This window comes from Larimichthys crocea, chromosome X, assembly GCF_000972845.2.
Source record: "Larimichthys crocea isolate SSNF chromosome X, L_crocea_2.0, whole genome shotgun sequence".
In the NCBI taxonomy this organism is placed as follows: Eukaryota; Metazoa; Chordata; class Actinopteri; family Sciaenidae; genus Larimichthys; species Larimichthys crocea.
In genome coordinates, this window is record NC_040020.1 from 6,016,016 (window position 1) to 6,042,142 (window position 26,127).

The window sequence follows — 26,127 nt, forward strand, 5'->3', positions numbered from 1 at the left end:
CCTCCTCTTGCCACATTAGTCTGCGTTTGCTTTCCATCTTTTTACAGTGACTCCGGCTTCCGCTTGAAGGTCATGCCACGTGAAAAATCATACGTGTTAAACTGTCGTCTGGAGGTGAAAAATAGTCAAATGAAGGAAGGACACGACCAGATGAAAAATATGTGTCCTTTGGATTGGCCGTTGCTTTAAATCATGAATACAGGGGTAGTGGCATTAAGCACCGGTTGAATTCAAAAACTATCAACCATATGAAATTCAAAAGTCTTGATTTTAATACACTGCTGTACGTCTTCTCTGCATAAGATAGAAGATCGTTGTAACCTGGCGACTTTTTATTCAGAATTATGAGCTAACTTCAGCTGCTCAAAGGAGGAAAAAAAAGAGAGAATATTCTCCCACTGACTAAAGAGGCTGTGTGAAAGGAAACTAGGGAGTAAAGTCATATTTCGGGGGTTAGCTGGTCACACATAATGATGGCAGCTGCGGAGGAGGTACCTGGGGACTTCATTACGCGGACAAGTCAGTGGGACTGAGGCTACTGTTCCGCAACCATCTTGTGTACCCCACTTCTCCCATTTTATCTCCTGGTGCCTCGGTGAAACAGTCCATGATGTACAGTAAAAAAAACCCCAAAAAAACAGCATCTACCGAGAAGAAAGAATACAATGTTGAAAGATGCCAACTTATGCAACATTTATGTATTTAGAGATCCATAGCTGTTCAGTTTTTTTTTTCTTATTCTAGTTCCCCTTTTTGGAAAAGCATCCACATCACAATGTTTGTGCAACAACGCTATCACAAATATAGACATGTTGTTCCCTCATTCTCTTGACAGCAGCTTTGCCCATAATGAGGTGTCCGGGCATCCAGCCCTGCTGACATACTACATTACAGTTGCGACAACTACATGACAGCAAGCTACAGTTGGTGGCAGCTATCAGTCTGACTGCTGCTGCGAATGATGTGGGGTAAATACCTTTTGGGAGTTGTGGTTCTCTGGCTCTTCCTGTGTGTGTGTTTGAGTAACATTTTGTTCAGCAGATTTCTTCTGTTTTAACAATAAAAGTCATTGTTACAAAACTGGTTTTGGTGGAATCTGTGAATTTATCTTCCTAGTGGTTAGATTTAAAATTGGGATGTGATGTAATAGATTACATTAGGTCATCTCTGGACCTTGCCAAAGCTCCCTCTCTCTCTCTCTCTCTCTCTCTCTGTGATACTCAGCTCTGTGATGCACAGGTTTTTTCCAGAGACCAGAGCTATGATAACACAACATAATGAGCATCAGCTCAATGTTAATGTCATTAACGTGAGGAGGAGGATCAGATCGTTTTACAAGCTCAGCAGAGGGAAGACAATGACGCCAAGCACTAATTAGCTGCTATCGTCTGGCTTTCACAGGATCTCTCAGACAGTCAATTCAATTACTCCATATAACGGCAGAGGATGAATCAAGGGGGTATATAAAAAAAAGAAAAAAAGACTGAGCAGAAGGGAACAGTAAGAAAGAATAGAAATGACTTGGGTCTTGCTCACTCTTCCCTATCTGGACCCCGTTATCTGCCCTTGTGCCCCCTGAGCCCACCACATTTCATCCCTAATGAACAACCCCATAAAAAGAGGGAGTTCGATTTCTCTCTCCTCCTTTCTATCTCTTGGGCACCCTGTCCTTCCTGCTCCTCTGGAAGATATCGGAGTCTATCATTTGCTGTGCTGGGCAACAGCATCCGATCTGCAGATCTCCTTCACATTAAGGATCCTTTTAGATAGAGAACCCTAAAAGGTAATTGGATTTCCCCCTAGTTATCTTCATCTGTTTCACCCTAAGCCCACTGTAATAACTTACTCTCAGGGCCAAAGATAACTCAATTCTGTCCCACAGAGAGCCAGTGAGTGTGAGGGAGAAAGAGAGAGAGAGACAGTGAGAGAGAGAGAAAGCATATGTTATGTCTCCGAAGGCAAACGGGTATCTAAATCCTATATCACTACCTTCACAAGGATATGAACTCTGACAAGGAGCAAACATAAATTTGTTTTTATGTATTGAATTATTCTCTTTTCTGGTGCCTTGGTTGGCATTCGCTGCAGCCGTTTGACTACAGCAAGAGCTCTTTAATGTAGAACAGTATAGTGAGGGAAGATGCAGATTATGTTTTGGTAATTGATGTTGCATGACTTAGCAAACCTCCTCACTTCCACTGGAACACAATGGCATCCTAAATGAGTCATTTTTGTGGAGACCTATTTTCAGGTTTATTTCTCACAAGACAATAACCCAACCTATAGTGTCACCGCAACACAATACAGAGGGACAACGCTTTAAAAAAAACAAAAAAAAAAAACTGGGACATAGCTGAAAATTATTTCAAAAACCCTCCACCCCCCACCCTCAGGGGGGATGTTTCATTGGCCTGTTATTTTTATTGTGGCAGTGCAAAATGAAACCGTTGGCTCCAGCAGCCTCAAGCACAGCTTGTATGGAGGCAAAAATCAATACAGCAATATCAGAGCAAGACTTATCAGGGGTTCACTTCTTCTCAGAGGTCACTGAGGAGCAACTGCATTTAAGTGGGGAATTCAATTGTGAAACATAGTTTGGGACGAGCTTCGGTCGGTATCTGATTAAGGACGGCTGGAAGATTGCAAAAGGTAGAGTAAGTTTCAAATGACAACACCAGAATACAACTAATGGAAAGTTATAGCTTTCCATTAGTTGTATTTTTGCAGTCGACTGAGCGACGGTTCATGTAACTGATAGTGCTGCTTCATTTGGAAATGTAACAAACGCTGACCCTGTGACACTGAACACATTAATGTACTAACATATTCCAAAAAATGCTTTATATATATTACAAATATGACTGTATAAAACAGGGTGGATGAACTAAAACAGCTATGAGGCGTCCGTCTTTTTGTTATAACGGTACTCTTACTAAAGGGATATGTAAAAATAGGACTTGAACTGTCAGTTAAACAGTGTATTCGTATGTCTAACTCTTGTTATCTACACATAAAGTCCATAGATTAAGGGTATGAAGGTTTTGTTTTTAATAACCCGTGTACTGCAGATTTAGCTAGAACAAATATAGCATTAAAACAAACACAAACAGGACTTAGAGGAACTTTTAAAAAAGCAAATAAATTAGATTTGGTGAGCTTGGGACAGTCAGCCTGTTACGTGCAATGTCAAATTGCTGTATGCAGGGTTAGGAATCTTAATGCCTGGGAGTTTGTGTAACCATGTCCCTATCCCTTCTTGAATTCTTAGAGAGCGTGTGGCCTGCGGCCACAGCAAGAGGCAGAGGCAGAGTCGGATCATTTGGGGCTGTCGTTTGCAGACGGGCTGCCAAGTCTGTCTGTCAGGCAACATACTCTGAGCCATTTTTACTTGCTCTGATGGAACAGCTGTCTAACATGACATACTGTACATGCAGTTTTGCAAGAGCACAAATGCTATGCGCCTTTTATAAAGCGGGTATGCAGTGGAATACATTTTTTATTTTTTTAAAACATCAACTCAGAAGAACTAAATCATGCTCCACCCGTCTGTGTTGATAATGATAAGGTCAGACCACGTCAGATAATACTGTGTGAATGACTGACACTCAGGTGCAGAGTGAGTAATAAGGGTTCACAAGAACAGGATGGCAATTACACAGAAAAGCAGCCTATCCAAGAAAGAGAGCAAAACATAGCAATCACAGACAAAACTTTGATGTGCAGGAGTTGAGCCCCAGCCCCACTGATTGACTTTCAACACTCTTCAGGGATTTTACTTTACCCGAATGTAAGAGAGACCCTTCCTTGAACCTTAAAAAAAAAAAGCATCACATTTTTACTGCAAAGTGGGGGCTAAGGGCTTGGAGGTGGAGGTGGTGGGTTTACACAGAGTCAGCCCTTCAGGCCAGCACCTCTCAGGTCTGTCTGCAGCTTTTAGTGCTGGCAGGTTCCTGAGAAATGAGGGCGGGAGGGATGGAAGAGAGGGGAGAATGCCATATTCCTGTCAGTGGCAAAATACACCCCCAGCGGGAGTATAATGGACAGGATCTCAGCAGGACAGGAAATGATTTTGGTGAGATCTAGAAAGCAGAGGTGGGGGGGTTTAGCAGAGCTGGACTGGGAAAGGGGCAACGTAGGGTGCCCATGGGTCAGGATAGAGTTGGCCCAGCAGCTACACGTGAATGGCAACATTTGTACTGAGAGCTGGTGGGAAGAGGAGGGGGAGAAGTTATGTTTCAGGGGCAAGGCTGCAGTTAGTCGGAGGGGCACAGGGATAAATTAACACTACACAATGTTTGGTTAGTGATATGTGCCAAGCATGATCTCCAGCCTTAAACTACTTCAGTGTGTATGTAAGCCGGTGTGTGTTTGTGTGTGCGTGTGTGTCCACGATTAGCACAGGGTTATGTTTGAAAAGTAAACATTTATCCTCCAGGTTTGCTGTGACAGATCTTAAAATTTGATGGACAGGTTTTAAGTAGTCATTGGATCAGCTCCTCTGTGCTCTCACTGACTAGAATATCAAACTATTAAACATTTCTATCAAAGGAGTCTTAGTGCGATGGGCCTAAAGCAACAAATGGACTTTATTGTTCTTGTAGATCTGACATGTAAATGATGCTTGGTTAACATTTTTTCTTTGTACAGAAAAAGTACTGAAATACTTGCTTCATCTCTCATTCTTTTGAAGCTACGGCTAAAGTTGAAATGTGTAGTTTGTCTTTGGTAATATATGTTTATATCCATCGGTATGGGACAGCGCACATTCTTCTATTGAAAAATGCTGATCAGTTTTGTCAGGCTGCACACGTCTGGCAGACAATGGCTTTACTGTCCAACTAACACACTTCAAAAAATCGAATTTCCAACACTCCGACTGCATAACACCAACAATGAGACGAATAAAACGGCTTCACAAAGTCATCTTTGTAGTAGTTTGAAAGACAGTTCAACGATTTCAGCTTTAAGTTGCAGAATATCTAACACCCTATATTTTCCTACAGCTAAAGATGATTTAGTTTACTTACATAATAAGAAGTTATGTCAATGGTCATTTGTTGTCATGAATATTGTGTGTCTGTGCACTGGTTGCCATCATCTTACCTCAAACTCTGCATGTTTATGGATGTCTTCAGCCCTCTGTCGGCTAAGAATAAATTCAGCTTCATTAGCCACACGAACCAGGTGGTCCTTCATGGTGTGACTCAGCAGCCTAGGGAGACGGGAGATGGACATCAGCCTACTGCAATACTGCATAAATGTGTTTACGATCATTATTAAAACATTTTATTACATATATGGATGTCAATTCACTTCAGTCAGGGGGAGGAAATGTCAGGCAGATGCTTAACGATATCATAAAGTCTTGAGCTTTGGAGTATTTAAAACATCTGTTTAACACTGTGATATCTGGTAACCTAGGCAAGAAACAACCATGTAATATCCATAAAATGCTGAAAAAGAACCGTGCAAAATAAGCAGAAAATCTAATTTGGAAACAAAAACCAAACCAGATAGGTCCTCTAAGTGGGGTGCAGGTGCTAATTGATTTGTTAATGATATGCATCTGACAGGAGGGAGGATCTCTGCCCATGTTGCTACATATGTAGTCCTACCTCCCCTCTTCTTATCAGCGTTGATGAAACATGCATGTTATGTGTGTGCGCGCAGGTCGAACAAACCTCTCTACAGCCCTAAAGGTCAGGACTGTGCAAAGTGGAACAATAACAGACTAGGGGCCATAGAGGAGGGATGAGGCAGGCTGGGACTGACTGTGAGGTGGAGGGTGGGGGGTTTAGGGGCCAGGGGATGACTGTAACCTAAGCCTGCTGTTTCAGCACAGGGCAGCAGGGGAGCGGAGGTGCTGGGGCCTCTGCAGCCTCTATGGCCCTGTCGAGGCCCCGCTATCAATAACCGAGCCACTGCCCTTCTTTATGGTGCTCCGCGCTTCAGACCGTATGTATGGACAAAACAGACTGAGGGCATTTTTTCGCATGTGCATGGATGACATTGTGGAAAAAGCGAGGTAAAATACTCAGTAATGATAAAAAAAGTAATAAAATGAAGGGTTTCTGTAGGAAGTTAAATTCAAGACTTTTCAAGACCTTATTAATGAAACATAAAACGCTATTTAATACCTGTTTAATGGTCATACTGAAACATAAAACGCTATTTAATACCTGTTTAATGGTCATACTGGCCAAAATATGAAGAAAAACCAGTAGGAATGTTGAATTCTTTTTTATACAGTACTCCTCTAATGTAACTAGAACCAGGTAAGCTACAGAAAATGGATAGATGAATGTACCAATCAAATAATAATAAAATTTTTAACTAAAAATCTTCCAGGGTACTGTAGCGATGGTGTTTGCTTTAGATGAGATGGTGCTGACTGAAGCTGCCTCCTGCACACACAGTCCACTGTTGAACCAATTGTGATTTATATGATAGGCCAAGTAGAGTATAAAAGGCCAAATAGTTCTGCTGCCTTTGGCAAGAAAAAATATTTAAGACCACTATTAATAAAAATTTAAGTCACTTTAATACCTTTTAAGGTGGAACTGCAATAAAAAAAAACTGCTTTTATAAATCCCAATCAGGATGCTGCTTGTCTACAGTATGAAATCTGGATTCAATAAAGTAACGAGTCACATTCGTAGTGAATTTGAGGATCAACTAATGATGTTGTAACCGTGTTTAATTCCCACAAAGAAAAGGGCTGCATTTGCACATGTATGACCCTGACTGAAATATCAGCCTCTTTAAAGTGAATTACAAATCCAGTCCTCCCTAAAGAACTCGTAGGACTACATTCCTCGTCTCATTTGCATTACTGTGGATTAGCTTCTGCCAATTCTTAAAGCTGAGGATCAATAATGGAAAGTGTGGCCCCTCTAAATCTGAAATTGATGAGAGTTTTAAGACTAAGAAGAACTGATGTAGGAGTGAGAGTCTTATTAGGAAGCGATGGGGAGGCTCATACGTCGAGATAATTGAAAAACAGACGAAAAACAAAGGGCAGCGGCAGACAGAGGAGATGATTACAGGCAGATAACGGCTCAACCAGAAAGGCATAAACTGGCAGAGGGACAGTGGGAAATCAAGAGCGATTTCCCAAGTGTCACGGAGGAACCAGCGATCAGAGGCCCTGTCACCTTCTGCCTAACCTCTCTCCTTTTCCAAATCCCTCTGGGATAAGCGGGTATTGAATGGAGCCTTGAACTCAAGGATCCTCCATCCTCACTCACCCCAGCTTCACTTTAACCCCCCCCCCCGATCATTGATTGTTGTCCCGAATCTTGAATAGCCACCCTGTTGTGAGGGCCTTAGGGATCTTAGGGGCCTGAGGGAATGTGATGCGATCCAGGAATGGTGAAATCGGAAAGTGGTTGATGGGTAGAGGTTGGGAAGATAATGAAGAAGTGTTGCTGCAAGGAGAGAGAGCAGGTCAGAGTTACCTACCGGCCTTCGTTGACCAACTCGATAAAGGCTAGACCGGCATTCTTCTGGATGGAGTTCTGCCATTCCTGCAAGTGAACACACACAATATCAAACATAAACATTAATCTGCTATATTTGGACTACAATAAGGTGGTGGTAATACATCCTCACTACCTTTTTTTATTACATTTTCAAATAATTAGTTAATCATTTGGTCTACAAAACGTTTTTCTTTTGGGTCAGTCCAACAGCCAAACCCCCCCCAATTTGTATCTTATAACAATAAAAATACAGGAAATCCTGAGGAAATGTTTGTCATTTTTGCTTGAATATTAACTTAAATGCCTGAGGAAATGTTTGTCATTTTTGCTTGAATATTAACTTAAATGATTAAGCAATATTCAAAATAATTGCATATTATTTGTAGTTTCTTGAGCAGTGTAGAAATACTAAAACTATTCATAAATGGACCCTGTAGAAAGCTCTACTCATGTATAAGCTTTCCTGCCACTACAGGCTTCTAATATCAAATGAAACATCACCTAAAGAAGGTAAACTGACTTCTTCGTCAGCAAGAGCTACATAATCAGCTGGCAAACTAGTGGAGAGGAGTGAAAGAGCTGTGTTGAGAGTGCATTTATCACAAGTAAATACACAATTTTCCTCCCCTTTGACTAACGTTATGGTTCAAGGTGTCAGTCTAAACAATCCAGCCACAGCCGTGTGCGACTTTAAATCCTCAACTTTCAAAAGGGGACAACGAGAGAAGGGAAACTCAGCAGTCATCATCTCTCATGTTCTGTTCAATATTTCAACACCTTCAACACAACCGTCAAAAGAATAATAAAGCAACAAGGTCATGGGGCCTGTCTGAACCTCACAGCGCTTTTTCCCCTTCTTCCTCTCAGGGGAGATGGAGAAATATGTGCGAAAAACCTCAGGTTAGAGACCCAAACTACCAAACTACTCTTTAAAAAAATCATTAATCACAGCTTGAAGTCACTTTACATTCCACACTGTTCAGCCTTTATTAAAATTTAGTGATAAATGTGTAATAGTAATTTCAGTAGAGGTAAAAATACTATATATATTATAGAAATTCTCATTTCAACAAAGTACCAAGAAGAACTGATTTTAATGGAGTTAAACGTGAAAGACACTAAATGTGCATGCATATCTGAACATAAACTTTTTAAACTGTGCTGTCAGCATCTCTCGAGCTGATAGAGGAAACTGTGTGTTTATGTAGAGACTGGCCTTTCAGTAAACCTAGAGAGCCCACAGGGACGAGGATATCAGCGCTACAATGAGGAAGGAAAAGATCAATTTACAAGAATCTCTAATACACATCCAAACATATTTGTACGTATGTGATGATTTTCAAAACCATACCCCACCCCCCGCTTTTAGCACAACAAATGTAAAACCATCAAAACCAATCATGCACCAAGCCAAGAGAAACCATTCTTCTGAAATGCCTGCGCACCGTCACTCTGTAACCGACTGCACGTCATACAGACAACAAACTAACACTTAACCTCAATTCATAACTGCTTTTTGTCCTGAAGGACCATATTGGCATTGACCGTGTTTACAATACATTCCAAATAAAGAGGGCACAGAGGGAATAAAAGTCTGGGCTTGGGAGTGGAAACAGTGTTTTGGAGTTGAGTACTGGCAGAGGGTTTTGTGGCTGAGGCATGCTTCAGAGGAAGTGTGTGAGAGTAGCCTTGGGGCCCTCTAGTTTAAGCATAGACTGTAGTTGAAGGACATTAAACATGAGTGTTAGCCTGTGGCTGTGGGGATATTCCAGACCGGGCCAGGCTGTGCTAGCTGGATTTCAAATAAACACCACAGGAAGTGAGGCCGTAAATAGAGTCGTACTCTCTGGAGAACCAGTAAAACCAGCGATGGTACATTTCCTTTATGTGATTTCATTCAAATGCTTGGGACTTTTGATGCGGGAGTGTTAGAATTTGGCGTGAAACCTAAGCTTCTTCGGCTGAAATAAAAAAGATTATCGCAAAACTGCAGTTCGTAGAGGCGTTGGCTCTAAATTAGGTTTGACGAACGGCGTGGAGGCCATTGGCATTTTGCGGACACAGACAAAGGTGATAGCAAGACTAATGGTGTCATTATGGTCTAAGAAATGGCTCTTCTAGTTGAATTAAAAAAGCAATGACCCTGATCTGAGGGACATCTACCAGTGACAAAAAGGAAACAGGGACAGGTCAGTGATAGAATATTGGATTTTGGCTGCCCTGGTCAGCAGTGTCACAGCTTTTATGGCCGCAAAAGGGGCCATGACCACAGCACTCCTGATGAGTAGATACAAGCAGCCATTTGTGACCCCCTCACCTTTAACCTGACCTCCTAACAGATGATAGGATGGAGAGAGAGAGAGCGAGGACTATCCCCCTTGATCCTGATTGGAAAATTTGTTTAATATAGCGAGCAGGGTGTACGTTTTTGCATGAAGGTGTGTATGAATGAAAGTTTGAATATTTTCATGGCAATGTCTGCCTCAATCTGAAGTCAATAAGACAGCTCTGTTTGGTCTGTGTGCAATGATGATGGCATTGAGTCTAAACACACATGCCATGCACTTCCGTCATTACAGCTGATTATCCATAATCAACATCTAAATATACCACTACCACTAGTGAGAAAACACAGACCTCCTGAGTAAAATCGCCTTTCAAACATCAGGCTCGCCACAACACAAGGAAAACATTTTCCAACACTGAAGAAAGAAACGTCTCGACTCTCCCAGAAATAATAAATAAGTCACTTGTGCTTTTCGGTGGCATCACTCATAATCACAAGTATTTGTTGATTTGAAAGGCTATGGGCACACAACTTTAGATGAGACGACAAAAGCATAAATCCTCATGTCAAATGCGGCAGCGCAGCAGAAGCAAAATTAAAGAGGCTGAGAGCTACTGATTTTTTTCTTTCTTTTTTCTTGAAATCCCCCCCCAAAAAAAAGGACAGGGAGGAGTTTGATTACAAGGTGACAGAATAAGACTGCAAAAAGACAAAGCAGATGGAAACAACAGGCACATGTTTAAAACATCTTAAATTAATTTGAATGTTTCTGTCACTGAACGCTATACAGTTAAAGTTCCTATGACATGTCAACAACACGTGGTGGCATATCTTGACATTTTGGATTAAACCTTCGTGCGCTGACAGCCACAAAAGAAGAACTGACAAGGAAACAATTTTTTTTTTGTAGCTATGTGACCCCAATGTTTATGAACAGCGAGCTCTTCTCAACAATGACAGAAAAAAAAAGAGGCGGATGAGTAAGTCAAAACAAAAAAAAAACACTTTTACCATAAACAATCAAATATGTTATTCATCATTTGTTGAGTTGATTATAGTTGAGTTAAGCCGAGTAGTTTGTTGCTTTGCTCATGCGGTTTTGTCTAAAAGAAAAAAGTGTGTGTGTGTGTGTCTGTGTGTGCGTATGAATAACTTAACACCGGGATGTCTACCCGAGCTCTCAACAATCCACATGTGCGTGTTCAGATGCTATCTGCTTAAAGAAAAACAGACATTCATATTGGTGTTTGCGTGATCAAATTCACAACTGAGGGAATATTTACTGATGTCAAAATATTTATACTGCAGGGTCTCCAACAGCTTCATGGACTCACACTTTCATGGCTGCACTAACAGAGTGAAAAAACAGGACATAAACCCCCCACATATACCAAACAGACAAACCAAAAACATGTTAGAACACTTGGAATACGGTACGTTTAAGACAGCACTGCATCAAAAAAAAAAAAACGGACCCCTTTTTAATTATTTTAAACTTATCTTGTAGCGGAGCTTGTATTTGGTTCATTTAGTGTCAATGTCAGTGCATTTTAATGATGTATGAGCATACGAATACTTAAACACTGTGCAGCTGTTTCAGTTCCAAATGGAACAGATGTTCCAGTTTTAAATGAGAAATAATATCATCACCTCATCTAACAACGTAATTCTCATGACCAGATTGTTCTTATGCTATAATTTATTTATTTTGACTTGAACTTAAAACCCCTGACCCATAAAAAGTCTAAAGGTTCATGCTAATGCTGATTGAATGCTGATTTATCTTTCTAAGTCAATCTTACCTCAACAGTTTTTTCTAACAGAGAGAACAACGGATGTTTTTTTCATGTGAGGATTAATCTTCAGTGTACATTTCATGCCATCTCATTTCAAAGACAGATTTCGTCTCAGTTCTTCTGAAGAAAACTTTTTCAAAATGACATAATGCATCACGATCAATCAATTGACTGTTCTCACAACTGAAATGTAGTTCAGGCTGTTTGCTCATTAGGTTCTCCAACGGAGTTAAAACATTTTATATAGTACAGATGTTTGGATATTATGGTACATATGTTTGGTTCAAATACATTTGTTTGCCTTTCCTTTTTTGTTAGCTTTCAGATTACGTCAGTCATGACAGATTGATTGCATAGTGTGTGTCGCAAGTAAAGCTAAAAATCTGTATATACTGTACTCATTATAGAGATTTTTATACCCAGCGACTGGAACTGCAAATGGGGATCTAGACTATTCAGAAAGCTACATAGACGACCATAAAACTGAGTCATAAAGTAGAAAATACAGTGGAAGTATTGGTAGACGGCGTCATTTGTTGTACTTAAGATATAAATAATGTCTAAAAGCAATTAACTAACTGCTCAAAGAATACATTGCATAAGAGAACGTGGTGCAGAACTCACCAAATTGAAATAAACATTATTTACAGGAATATTTTGTGTCCACTATATACAATATCAGAGTGAAAGCAAATCTTTTATACAACTAAAATCTTCCTTCTGAAGTATGACAAGACTGAAATTTCTTACTTTAACAGTCTAACTAGATCAAAAATGCAGGGATGTGAATTTTCACTCCAGATCTGAGCTAAGAAGTCGTGATTTTATCAGCGGGATAGCTGAGAGAGGATAGCGGGGGGAGAAACATAAGAATACATTCCAAGGTCTTATAACGTGGAACCTGTCGGGTAAAAAAACATTACATTAACAGTGGCTGTCAGGAGGAGAGGGCTCTGTCGGGGAAATTCATTTATTTGAAACACGATTATACGTTGCGTATAAATAACCAACCATTCATGCCACTTGAGGCCCTCCAGTCCCAAGCCACTTGAAGCCAGCTCACAGTAAAAAAAAAAAAAAAAAAAACGTCTGGGAGACAAATTAAAAGCCACTCAATATTTTGAGGAGTCTCCCGTCTGATTCTCCCCTCTCTCAGCTAGACTTCACTTCCTGTCAGGAAGCCCCCCTTGACCCCCACCCCCTCCAACACAACACACCCCACTGCCCCCTCTCTGGCTGCATAGTTGGCAACGATAGGGAGCCTGCAGAATTAAGTGCCAGTTGGTGTTGCTGTGTTTTCCTTACGTCTCACAGGAGAGTACCTTTTCAAAGAATAAACAGCATGATATTATCCTCTGAACGAAGCAGCGATGGCAGGGACGCCCGAGCCGCGTGGCACGGCTGTAAAGGGGCACCGGAGCAGAACGCAGGGCGAGGGCGAGCAGGGAGGGACGGCTTTGATTTGCACTGATCTTGAACCTTGTGTGCCTGTTTAACTGCACAGCGGGGTGTGGGTCTGACTGTGAGGAAAATGGTGGGGAAAGTATTTTCGTCCACTGGTTTCATCACATTCCTCCCCACTTCTCTCACCTCTCTCAGCTCCCCAAGTGGTTCATACAACATGGTCTGCTCTTGATCCATCAAAGCCTCACTTACAGGGGAGAAGAAGAAATATGTGTACTGACAGATATAAATGGCTATTTAGCAATTCAAACATTAGACTTCACCTTCGCTGACATAACCTTTAAAGTAAGCAACTTGTAAAACATAAAATTTATTAAAATCTTAATCCATGACATAAAAACTTAAGTAACCGTGCTTATGGTTTAACCTGCTGGTTGTTCTTTTTTGTATTCTCAGCAGCACTGAGCTTCCAACTGGTTCCCTCGTTTCTCATATTATGTTATTGATTGTTTGGACCATGATGACCGTGCACTTACGACCTGTTCCCTGACTGCAGGGGTTTAAACTTCTATGCCTCCGCTACTCTTCCTCCTAACCTGGAGGTCAGAGGGTCAAAGGGTCAGGAGGAGCCAAGTGTTTGGGGAAGTCAATGTCTTTCTCCCCTCTGACTGGGAGAGAGAGGTGCCCATCTGTTAAACAGGTTAACTATGGCTATGAGACTGGCTGGGAACATACGATAATGTGTGCTCATTGGATTAGCAGGTTAACATTGATGTTATTGAATTACTATTAAAAGATTATCTGCATTAGCTGTCCCAATAAAATACTATTTGCTTAGAAGAGACGTGTCAGCTAACGAATCTAAAATAAGAACTTTTAACACACAAATATTTGACATTAAATGGACAATCTCTGACTGCAAAGACTAAAGGGTTCAACCAATTTACAAAGAAACTAAATAATTTCATCACTTCCTCCCCTAGCTAGTTAGCTAGCTGTGGTTTTATTTGTTCAGGTTTCTAGATATCAGCGTCTGAGGGAGAATTTACAGCGATACTCGTGGCCCCGTTGAGGCGGTACTTAGAAAACACACGGGGGCTTTGAACTACAAGCTGTCGTCAGCATGCTAACAAGCTCACAATGGCAATGCTACATGTTAGCATGCCAGTGCCGATAAATACAAACTACAACTGAAGCTATTGGGAATGCCACTGGTTTTGCTGGTATTTGGTCATAAATGTGGACAAATTACAAGATTTCATGGAAATGTCTCCAATAAATTTTGAGATATTTCAGTCTGCTTCACTATTGCAAAGTGGTGGACTGACCGACAGCACAACATTGACAGGGTAGCATAGCTAGAAATTCAGCAGTCATCACGTCACTCTGGCTATTTTGCATATTTCACTGTGAACAATGTTCACAGGAGTACTGTGTATCTTTGGAGAGAGTTGCCCATCTGTTAATAAAAACTGTCCACAGTGAAGTCTGTTGTTGTTGTCTGTTTTCTGGAATAGCAAACATAAAATCATTGTGCCATGTATCAAAGACTGATTCATCTACACAGACATGCAAGAAGTAAATAGACACCTTCATTCAAATGAAAATTCAAATTTAAGGTGTCTATTTACTTCTTGCATGTCTGTGTATATCTGGGCAAATTAAAACAAAATTATCTGCATTGCTGTATACTACACTAGAAGCAATATGGATATCAGGTAGCATTATTTTATGTGTAATTACACTAAACTAAATGTCATGAGACATTAGCTGCATCCATGTTTTTTTGTATTTGCTGACATGTAAGGAAGAACAGTCTTTCCTATCTGAGCTTGACCATCATGAAACCAGCGGCCCCCTCCACCCCACAACTCTTTCTCTCCCTTCCTTCCACTCCATGTACAGGATGTATTTCTGATAAATGGCAGAAGGATGGATGGGCTGACAGAGGGGCCGGACAATAATGGCTGATCTACAGGACACAAATGCAGCTACTGAGGAGATTTATGGGCCTCTGCTCATCGTAGACTGTCCAGTAACCGATGAGATGATTTCTCAAAGCTCTGGACAGACGGTAGCGAGCGCGAAGGGAAAGCTCTTTCTCTTGCCCCAGCACATTATTTATTAATCAGATGTTTTGGGTGGAAGCCACTTCGAGATGTGGACCCAGGAAACAACACGCTGGCCGTAAACATGACAAAGACGGGGAGAAAACAAGTGTGAGAGGGAGAGTGAAACTGTCAAGGCAAATCAGGGGCATGGGAAGATGGGGGGAAAGTGGTTCGTACTGTACGTGCAAAAGCCTCGAGTAAACGCAGTTCACTGGAGAAAACTTAGATGTTCATGTAATATGCAAGAGCTACTTTGAGGAGGCCATCACGTTCAATAACATTGAAGGGCTATGACGTCTTGATATTGACCTTATAAAATGTCTTCTCCAGTTACATGAAATCCTCTAATTAGCACCTGAACAACACCATATTGATACGAGTTGGTCAAAGGACAGTAAAACTGTTGAACTTGCCCTTTATGCTTGACTAATTCTTATCATTCAAATTCATTTACTTCATATTCATATGTTGCTCATATTTCTGCCTTATGTTTTATGGTAGTAAACTAAATTTTGGACTTAAACACAGTAGTATTGAATTAACAACAAGGCCAGGTGCAGATACAGTAATAAGTGGCAGCGCTTTCTGTACTCTGTTGCCGCTACAGTACATGATGATGATCATTAATCCTCATTTTGTATATTCAGCAGTCCTCGAGGATCAATATTACAGCAGAGAACAAGGCAGCATGCCACCCCAACAGTTAATGTCTGGTCAAAATGGTCCTTTAATTGGGAGCACTGTTGTAGTTGTTAGAAACGGGGCACTATCAAACAGCGGTTTACAATCCCCTCCTCAATGCCAAGCTGATGTGGCCGCCAATGCAACTTTCATAGGATCCCTGATTAAAAACTGCTCTGCGGTCCCTAGCCTCCTGACCCTTCACCCTGGCTCCACTCCATCTCAAAGCTTGGGAAATTAATTAAAATTTCACAGAGATGGTATCGCGTCGCATCTCTGATGAAGGTGTGGGGGGAGAGAGAGAGAGAGAGAGAAAGAGAGAGAGAGAGAAAATCAATCAAAATCATCTCCATCTACTCCCTCCACCGGTTGGGCTTGAAGGCAGGAAGGAGTCGCAAGATGGCCACAAAGGCACTTCCTGTGAGAGAATTGAGTGCTTCCTGTGCCAGAGGGCCCAACAAACTTTCCTAAATAACGTCATCAATCATGGCACTGGCTCACTCTCACTGCCCCACGAGGAGAGCAAACATACAAATAATTATACATTGTAATTTAGCCCAGAGGAAAGTCTGCCCCTGTTTTCCCTTTTTCCCCAGTGGAAAGCAGCGTATCACCCCTACTACCCCCCACACACACACACACCCCTCCTTTCTCTCCCTTTACACAACAATAAAATTACATTTGCATTAGCTGTGAGAGAATTTGGTTGGATGATTTATTGAAGCAATCAACACTATGCCGGCCAATCCCTGGTCCTCTCACAGACAGAGAGAGAAAAAGAGTGTGTGTGTGTGTGTGTGTGTGTGTTGTGGAGATTGGGTGGGGTAGCGTGGAGCAGCTTGAAGCTTAGAAAAAAGGAAGAAATAGCTTGGGCTGGGGACCAAAGGGGGAAGCGAGGTATGAGCTGTGCGGAGGAGCAATCACCAAGATTCTGCCTTTGATTAGATTAGCATTAAACAACACCCTGACAGATATGACAAATAGGTGCATTAGAGCCTGTCATTCTTCTCTCTTTGGTTTTCTATCTAGCTTTCACTCCTGCTATTCCTTCGTCTCCGGACATTATAGGGCTCACGTTTCCCTCCGTGTGTCCCACTAGCACAAATCTATGCGCGGCCACTGACATCCAAACAGATGTGTAATCTGACTGTATTACCTTTTTAGAGATGAAGCGAAGTGAATAATGAGAAGCAAACAGGGTAGGGGGGTTAAAAGGGGGGAGAAGGTGGAGGAAAGAAAGCCAGACGACAGGCGCTATTTCTTTAGAAAATAAAGCTGATAAAAAAGAAATAAGGCGAGCGCGGCGGTGAGAGGTGTCATTAATCAGATCTGTTTTTGTATTATTGGAGATCTTTGTTTTTTCATGAGGTGTTTTAAATGATAAAGATGCAAACAAACAGGGCCAGAGGGGAGTTATTATCTTTTGTCCTTGTCACACGATGTGTGTGTATGAGGGCAACTGTTTATATGTGTTATAGTATGAAAAGGGAATAAACACACCGTTCATATGAGATGTATTTTCGAACATAAATGTAAAGTACACGGTGTGCAGTAACCTAAACAGCCTTTGGTAGCTTCTTAATGCTAATCAGCCGTCCTGGAGTGATCTATTGACAACCCCGATCATTGATCTGCCCACGCCTGCTTATGATCCCTGAATTAGTATTCATGAATCTGGCAGCAGCTAAATAAACTTGGCAACAAAACACCCACAAGACAACAGAGAAGAGAGGGATAATCAATGCAAAGCACCATCAAATCTACATTATCCCTCCTCATCAGTTTGGCCAGGCCACAAGGGCCGGCGCTTGGGTCAGAGGTGACGCGGACAGGTCGCCCACCCTTGACCCTCAAACCAATATTTGCGGTCAGGAGATGCCTTCTCTCCGGGTTTCTCCGCCCTAGCTCGGGGACAGGGTGAACGTAGAAAAGTAGACAAGGTAGTGTGGAGGAGAGATAAGGCGTGAGATGGCTCACTGTCCACTCTGGGCTGTGGATTTACTGCACTCAAGGTGAGTCTGATAAATCAGATCGGTGTAAAAGAGGAAGACAGGGGGGTAAGTACAGATATAGATGCCAGACTTGCCTGTGAACAGAGAAGCATGACGAGCTCCACCACTGAGCTGCTGGACTTCATACACACCAAGCCTGGAAAAAAAATATGCAAGAAAATGATTAAGACAAAAAACAGTAGTTTATTTCTTAAACTCTGCTGGGTTCTTGTGGAAACACATTCGTGAACAACACACCCACAAATAGACAAGAGATTACCTAACCTTGTGCCATCTGCAAGGGAGCAGATCGTATTGATGGGCCTAATGAGCCGACATGATGTTACTGTAAACTAATACATATTTGGGCCTTGTATTACAGGCCTGACTAGGCCAGCATATGTCCCATTGATCTGTAAAGGCGAGCTCTGGGCTTTCAGGGGGCAGGGGGGCAGGGGGGCCACTAGAGTGTCCAGAGGCTGCAGAGGGGCACAGACGGGGAAGAAGGCAGAGTAGCCTTTGGTCTTTTAGTTGCTCTTCATATGACACAGAGGCACGTACAGACATACACACATACGCACACCTCCCCCCCTTGCCTTCTCTTCAGTCCCCCCCTGCAGCTATCAATCAACTTTCCATTTTGTTTGGTGGCAGCAGACATCCCAAACACTGCTATTAGTGGCCTGGCCTCTGACCTGGCCCCCTAGAAACCTTCAGCAGAACTAGCAGCTCTTGGCCCAATGCACACTCATCACACTATTGGATTAACAACAGCCTGAAGATGTTATTGCATTTAAATGGGGGACAACTGTTAAAAAGAGGCAGCATCCTTGTGATCTGCGAGGACACTGTGATGTTGATGCTGTACTTACTCGTGCCCTCAATAAGGAGTTCTTGACCGTGGCTGCCCAGCAGGGTCCGAGAGAGGAAGGGGGCAAAGTCCACAAAGATCTCTCTGAGCAGAGGAGCTGCCTTCTCCAGGGCATGCTCCAGACGCTCCGAGATACTGGAGAAGTAATCCAAACAACACATAAACACAAACAGTACATGACAAGTAAAATAAGATTTGCATGCAACTGCAAAACAAATTAAGACATTTAAAAATATAACCTCAGTCAAAATACTGAAATTAGGACAAAGCAACAATAAGTGGATATTCATTAATAACTCATTGTGTATGCTTATGTGCATAAAAAAAGAGCTGATAGTGTATGCGCTTGTGTGTGTGTGTATGTGAGAGAGAGAAAAGAAGATGAATCACCTCATATTGGGAGCTGTGTTCTGGGTCACAGGGGAGAGTGGGGGGACAGATGGCAGGCTTGCGCTGGCTGGAACCTGGCCGGCTGCTGCAGGGAGAAACCAAAGAACTCTGTTATTAGTCTGGATGTTGGACAAGAATAAGACGCTACACACACACATACACACACACACACACACACACAGAAAGAGCAATACATTATACGACTAGGGTAGCACCATAAACCTGTGTGGAAACATGCCTCTTATGAAATAATACAATGGTCTTCATTCAAATGTATAGAAAAGGGGGATTTATGGTCAAATGGGCCAAGTGGGGGTACAAGTATAACTTTATGGTTAGATAGTGGATGATGTACTCCGAGCACAATACGTCTTTGCTTATCAATTTACAATTCAGAGGTTTTCATGATGGAAACCTCTAAATTGTGCACCGATAGACTGGTAACATTTTCGCTGTAAGCTGCAGTCACATTTTAAACAGTGTGATCATTTTTGGATGTTTTATAAATATTTCAGTCGTATATCAAACAAATCCAATTACAATCTTTTTAAATAACAATATTATTCGTTAAAAATAAGTAATATTTTCAGTGTTACACCTGTGTGAATGCGAGATGAGACCTACTGTTTTTTCAAATTGTTTTTACTCATTAAGTCATTACATACCAATTTACCCCTCTGGGCTGTTTTTGTGACTGTTTCATTATACAACTAAAAAGGTGCTTTACGACTTCATTCTGGAGACGGAGGCACACAAGCTACAAAGTCCATGTTTGATTGATCTGGCAGTAAATTCACTTCCCTGTGGCTCATAAATAAGCTAATGCCCAGCTGAATATGGAGGAGGGGGATTCCTCTGGTGTTTCAGCGGGCTTGTTTTTCCAGCCAGGACGGTCTCCAAGCAGGGATAACTCTTAAGGAATGACAGACAGTGTAATGTGGGCTGGAATGTGTGTGCATATGTGTGTGTGTGTGCATGTAAGGTGTTAAGCAGCGCCATGTGGGCCTGGTGAGAGTATCCCCTCTCCAGCTGAAGTAGCTCCTTCAAACAAAGAGGAGTAAATGAACGTCTCCATTAGTCCTCCCACTGCCCCACTAAAAACACACACGCGCTCACAAAGCATATTTACCCAACGCTGCTTGCAAAAGTGCTCTATGCATACAGCTTAAACAGTTATCATTATTCACATACACACACGGCACAAACAGACGCACACAAACTCCCCGACCTGATTTTACAGTAAATGCACAGTCTCTTAAAAACAGACAAATCCCATTCTCGCGTCACTCCCTCCTCACTTAAACACACACTGCTCGGTGAAAAAACAACACTTATATACACACTCACACATGCAGAAAGTTGACAAAACCAAAACAAGCAAAAAACTAGCTGATCACTAAATATTGTCCGTGTTTCATCAGTGGATTCAGGAGAGTTGGTGTGCTCTATTTTTATTATTATAATCTTATGTCTTCACCTTACTTTACTCTATCAGAATCACTGCAATATAGAAGTGATTTTATTATAGCAATAATCATAATTTCTCTTTTATTTTTTAATGTATATTTTAATTTGAAAATGTTACTTTTAGTAAATTAAGTCTATTAAACCAAAAGCTAAAGCTGCTACAGCTTCCAGGTGAATTAGTCCAACTCCAATGCTTGTTGTGATCCCCGCTTGGTTACTGGATTACATTGTACAAACACAGCAACATTATTCTCCCATTATTCTTCCAGGCACACAGAGGAGCAAAATCTCTCAATAAATATTGACTTTTTTCGCAGCACAGCTCATCCAGGCTATGACTTATCTACCCTCGCGGAAACACTGCCCCTCTAATATTCGTGTGTGCACTCACTAGCTGCTGCAGAGTCTGCAGAGGCGCTCTGGGAGGCGTCGCCAGAAGATACAACGGCGACGCTGTCGATGGGTGTCCCACCGGACACGGAGGCAGCAGTGGCTGCAGGGACGGGAGTGGAGGTGCCTGGAGACGGTGTCATGCCCGCTTTCTTGGGTGCAACGATGACACTTCTGTAGAAGAATGAGACAAATCATTAATTTAATTGTCACCTAGACAGAACGATTGTAAGAAAATGCTGATGGTGCCAGTTGACGGGAAAGACTTATGTACACTGTATAGAACAACAATAATACCGTCATCAATCCATTAGACTGGGGGAGCAATTAAAAGGCTGCTTTACTGACTGACTGAGTAGAAAATATTTTAAAACAGTCACACTGATCTTGCCACAAAGCGAGCCGCTACCTGCAGTAGTTCATCTGCAATAATAATAAATTCTTACTTCTTCATTTCATTTTGCTTGTTGATACTTTACAGCATGTAAAATATGGGTGCATAGTAGTGCAAAGTATATTTATGTACAAAGAAAACTTCTACAGCACAAACTTTCTGTAATTAAAAGCAATTCTTTTAAAATTCTAAGCACGTAGTACGGCTGATACAGTTTGCCAATATGCTGCATACCAACCTTTTTTTCCCCCTACCTTCCTTTGAGGAATAATAATCATTTTTTCTTTTAGTCATAGCCCCAATAAATTCTGGTCTACACAAGTTTCCTGTTTTTAAAGATTGGAAAATATTTGATTAAAGAATAAATAAGAAAATACAGAGAATCTGTCACTTCCAGTGTTTCTCAGTGCTTAAATTCTGCACACATTTCCAACGTTCCTCAAAAATCATTAAGGTTTAATATCGAGTTGTAGCACGCAGGCTTAGGTTTAGTTAGGTTAAGTTTAAATTTAAAACCGTTTTTATCTGATCATTGACAGCTAGCTTACATTTCTAAACACATTTATCTGATCATTGACAGCTAGCTTACATTTCTAAACACAGCTATCTATGCGATGATAAACCTGCTTTAGATGTCCACCCTGTAACTTAACAGGAAGTGTTTCTCGTACTGATGTGGTACGACTGAGTGGAGGTTCAATTCCCATCCGGCGAACAGCAGATGGGAGGAGAGCAGCATGCAGATAAGCTGTCAGTTTAGACCAGGGCTCTGACAGACCACTGGTCATATCAAAAGAAAGCCTGGCCCTGCTTATCAGTGCTGACACAGGGGAAGCAGGGTCTAATCACTGGCTACTGCTCCCTCTCAGAATCACAAACCAACGCAGGCTTACCGAGATATGCAAGACACACATCAAATCAAAACAACATTTTAATAAAGAAAGAAGAGAGCATACAAACAAGCCAAAAAATGCAAGCTGCCAGAGTTGGTGTGCATGTATGCATGCTCTCATTCTGGTTCTGGCTCCCTGTGGTGCAGACAGATACCTGGCCGCAGTATCAAAGGTCGTCGTCGGCTGATTCAAGGCAGCTGATCAGATCTATTAAAAGTTACTGTGAATGTTAAACCCTGACAGCTGACCTTTGCTTCAAGTGATCTATGATTAGAGAATAATAGAGCTGCACACGGATCCCAGTGGCTTGACAGTTGTGCTTAAAACACAAACACAGAGTGAGAAGATCCAGAGTGATACATAAAAACTGAAGCAGTGATAGAAAAGAATGAAATCAGCACTGATAGCCAGAAGAGTTGAGATAAAGGTTTAGTAACTTTCTTTCTGTTCTGATACCGAGTGGGCTGGATGGTGGTATCAGGAAAACAAGGGCGGCGCTGACGTGAAGCACCCCAGGTGTCAACAGCAGACAGGGAGACAGCGAACCCCTGGTGTGTGGACGCTGGGAGAGTGTGTGTGTGTGTCCACAAATATTTGAATATATGCATATTGAGTGTACAAAATAAATGCATGAGCACGCAAGTGTGTACGAGTCTGCCAGTGAACATGTCCGTATATGTGTTTGGCCTTCCATCTGTTCCCCAGCAAAAGGCCCAGTGAATTATTCAGCAGGTCATTAGCCACACTTATCATGAGTGGGCCGCCCCAGTCGATTAATCAGCCGTCAGCGGCCCCACTCAACCCACAAACAGGAGCCCAGGGCAGAGAGAGAGAGTGTGTGTATGTGTATGTGTGTGTTTGTGCAGGGCTGAGGCTGAATTATTTAAAGGCTTTAACCTACAATGGATAAGTGCAGCAAACGCTGTGATTCCAGTAATCTCTGCTATTTTAGGTAAAACAAGTGCAAGAATGAGTAAGGAAGTGTCAGCAGTGTGTGTGTAAAAATACCATTCTCCACAGTTTCAACCTCAGAGCAGACTCATGCGAGTGAGGAGGGGGGGTTTACACCCCAGGAGAGCTTTGATCTCCCCTTTCACCCTCGTTTCACGCAACCCCGTGCGTGTGAATGTTTCTCATTGGCCGCACTCGCCGACACATTTACATGTACACGCTACTTTCAAATCAATTCTAATAAAACTCTGCGGCGTCTGACAGTTTCTCGAGCTGTGATTGGACGATGATGGTTGGCGTGGGAGGGGCATTTTACTTGACGACATCAGTGATTAATGAGTAGAGAAACTGGGACCTGAGGGCCTGTACAGTATGAGAATAGCAGAATGTCAATACTTGTCATGAGAGTTTGCGAGTGTGTGTGCACAAGGTTACCACACTACACGTAAGTACGCATGCATGATGTATGCATCGGATATGTATGTACAGGTAGGACATTTTTTATTTAGACCAACGGCTGCCAGAAAACTCTTGGCAGAGGCAGAAAATGTTGAAATTTTATTTGAAGTGACCTTAAATGAATTGGGGAAATGTACATATATATGTGCATGCTTGTGCAGGAGTGTGTATTTTATATATATACTGCATATTGTATGCTAGGGAGGTATTTTGGGATGTATGCTGTCTGTCTTTATGTGAATTATGTGTGTTTTTGTCTCATTTGTTTGCTTAAAATAAAAATGAATAAATAAATAATGGAAGTTAATTAGTTAGTTTCAGGTGTTTCGTAAAAGGTGAATCCCCGTTTGCACTCGCAGAACCTTTTTTTCTTTTCTTTTTTGAAAGCGCGGTGTGGAAATTAAAAAACTCTCGGTTGTGTTTGTGTCCAACATGCTTACCCTCTTCCTAAGAAGTACATTAACAACACTTCAACATCAACAAAACTCATCTGTACATCAACTCTCACATGCATGCGGAGTCTACTGCCAGGAATGCAAACAACTGCACCATGTATATCCCAACGTCTAACACACACGCACACACATTCTGCCGAACCATGCAGACTAAATCACCGGCTTGTACAATGACACTGTTTAGTTCTGGTTAGTGTCAGCAAATATTTGCAGACTGGCTGTCATAACAGGGGCATGGCTGAGAAATGGATGGGAGAAATCCAGCAGGTCTCCACTAGTAAATAAATCAGTAAGGATACTTCACCCCCCTGACCAAGCCGCCGTTTTTATCTGGGAGATCCCAGCTTCTTTCATACATTGGTCTCGTAAATCCAGCTCCCTGGTTAAGTGAAAAGTGGCCATGTTTTGGCAGGAGATGTCAGTGCAGAATGTCAGCCCTAGTCTGTACTGGTGTCACTGGGAGGCTTACTGGTTAGTGGAAGATGCTGAGCAGTGATAGAGTCATTACCATGAGATATAAACACAGGACATGTCTAAATGCATGGTAGGTAGAATTAGTAAGGCCTACAGACAGTGAGCTGATAAAGAGCGGTAAACTGAGGAGATAAGAGAACAAATATAGGAGCAAAGCCGGTGAATGATATGGTTCGCAGGGTAGTTTTGACCAAGAGACATCAAAATAATTTGGCGCCCCGACAGTGAGGTCAGAGAATGGGGGAACGTTAAGAATCTGGGTCGAAGAAAGGCTCGCATGGGGGCATATGTATGCACACGTGTGAAGATTTTCTCTGTTTCATATCAACGTAATGCTATTACCTTTCTTTTGGTTGATCTTTTGACTCAACACTAAATGGAAAAAAATAGGAATCCCATGAAAAAGACCAAAACCAATAACAAATTAGGTTACTAACAAGTATCTGTGTATCCAAAACCTGATATGACCTCCATTGTAGAACATATAAACACATCAGTGAGCCACACCTTTATGCTGCGTGACATGTTCCATCATTACAACAAACACACACACTGTAGATAATCAGACAATAATCCAAAACAAGTAACAGTATTCACTTAAAATTCACTATTTATTACATTAGTCCTTGTTTTAAATCAAAGTATATATTTGTGACCCCTGTTTGAAGATTTGCCACCTTAGTATGATCCAGTTGGAAATTATTGAAAACAAAAATGCACTAACGCACTGTTTGCTTTGGTGTTTTAATGAGATTTGTGAATTATAACAAAAAGGTAGAATATTGCCAGCTTATGCTTGTGATTATTTTATTATTAGTTAAACGTGTTAATGTGTGAACATCCTCATAAGCTGATTTTATTTCCTCTTAAAAAAAAAGGGTAAAGTTTGCCCTCTGTGCCTGTGCTGTATACCTTGCATGAAGAGGCTCCCATTGGCAGCATGCAAGCTGTTAGTCTATGTTCTCCAGCTCTCCTGACGTCCCCTCTTCCTACTGAGTGCGCTCAGCGGACAGGAGCCAGTCTAATCCCCCTGATATGAGGAGCGCCCTGAGACCTGACAAAGCATTCCTCAGATAAAGACACGCGATCACAGAGATGCCGTGGAATTCCCACAGTTGGGGGTTTGGCAGACTGCTGCAGACTGAGTGCGTTTGAGAGAGAGAGAGAGAGCGAGCGAGAGAGCGAGAGAGCGAGAGAGAGAGAGAGAGAGAGAGAGAGAGAGAGAGAGAGAGAGAGAGAAAGAGAAAGAGAAAGAGAGAGAGGAAGAAATGTTTTCTTCTGTACATGAGAACCTTGACTTGACATCACCCCCATGGAGACTACCCCCCCGCCCCTTCTCCCATCTCTTTCTCTCTAACAGTCTCAACCACCCTCTTCCCCCTCTGCCGTTTGCGAACGTCTGTCTCAGAATCAACGCTCCAAATGGAAACCAGACCGGTGACCATCCTCTCTCACCTGGGCCCGTCTGTGGCTTCAGCACTCGGCTCCGCTTTTGAAGCCTTGCTCCTGACTGTTCACCCCTGTACCTCCAGGGGCAATGCAAATTATACAGCTTTTATGCCAGAAAAAAAAAAGGGGGATAGACAAGGCAGAGACGAGCAGCAGGAGAGATGAAAAAGAAAGTCGTTTAAA

At 42.0% G+C, this 26,127-nt stretch overlaps 1 protein-coding gene across 6 annotated transcripts in view; it reads right to left on the bottom strand.

Moving 5' to 3' along the window:
* lrba (LPS-responsive vesicle trafficking, beach and anchor containing) overlaps positions 1-26,127 on the bottom strand; it is a 179,095-nt gene that overhangs the window by 96,648 nt on the left and 56,320 nt on the right. For all 6 annotated transcript variants that reach the window (XM_027283138.1, XM_027283139.1, XM_027283142.1 and 3 more), the window contains 6 exons: positions 20,871-21,043; positions 19,013-19,097; positions 18,624-18,757; positions 17,847-17,908; positions 7,462-7,526; positions 5,104-5,212 (listed from right to left, as the gene is read on the bottom strand). In XM_027283138.1, coding sequence (XP_027138939.1) covers positions 5,104-5,212; positions 7,462-7,526; positions 17,847-17,908; positions 18,624-18,757; positions 19,013-19,097; positions 20,871-21,043 — 628 coding nt within the window. The remainder of the gene's footprint in view (positions 1-5,103; positions 5,213-7,461; positions 7,527-17,846; positions 17,909-18,623; positions 18,758-19,012; positions 19,098-20,870; positions 21,044-26,127) is intronic.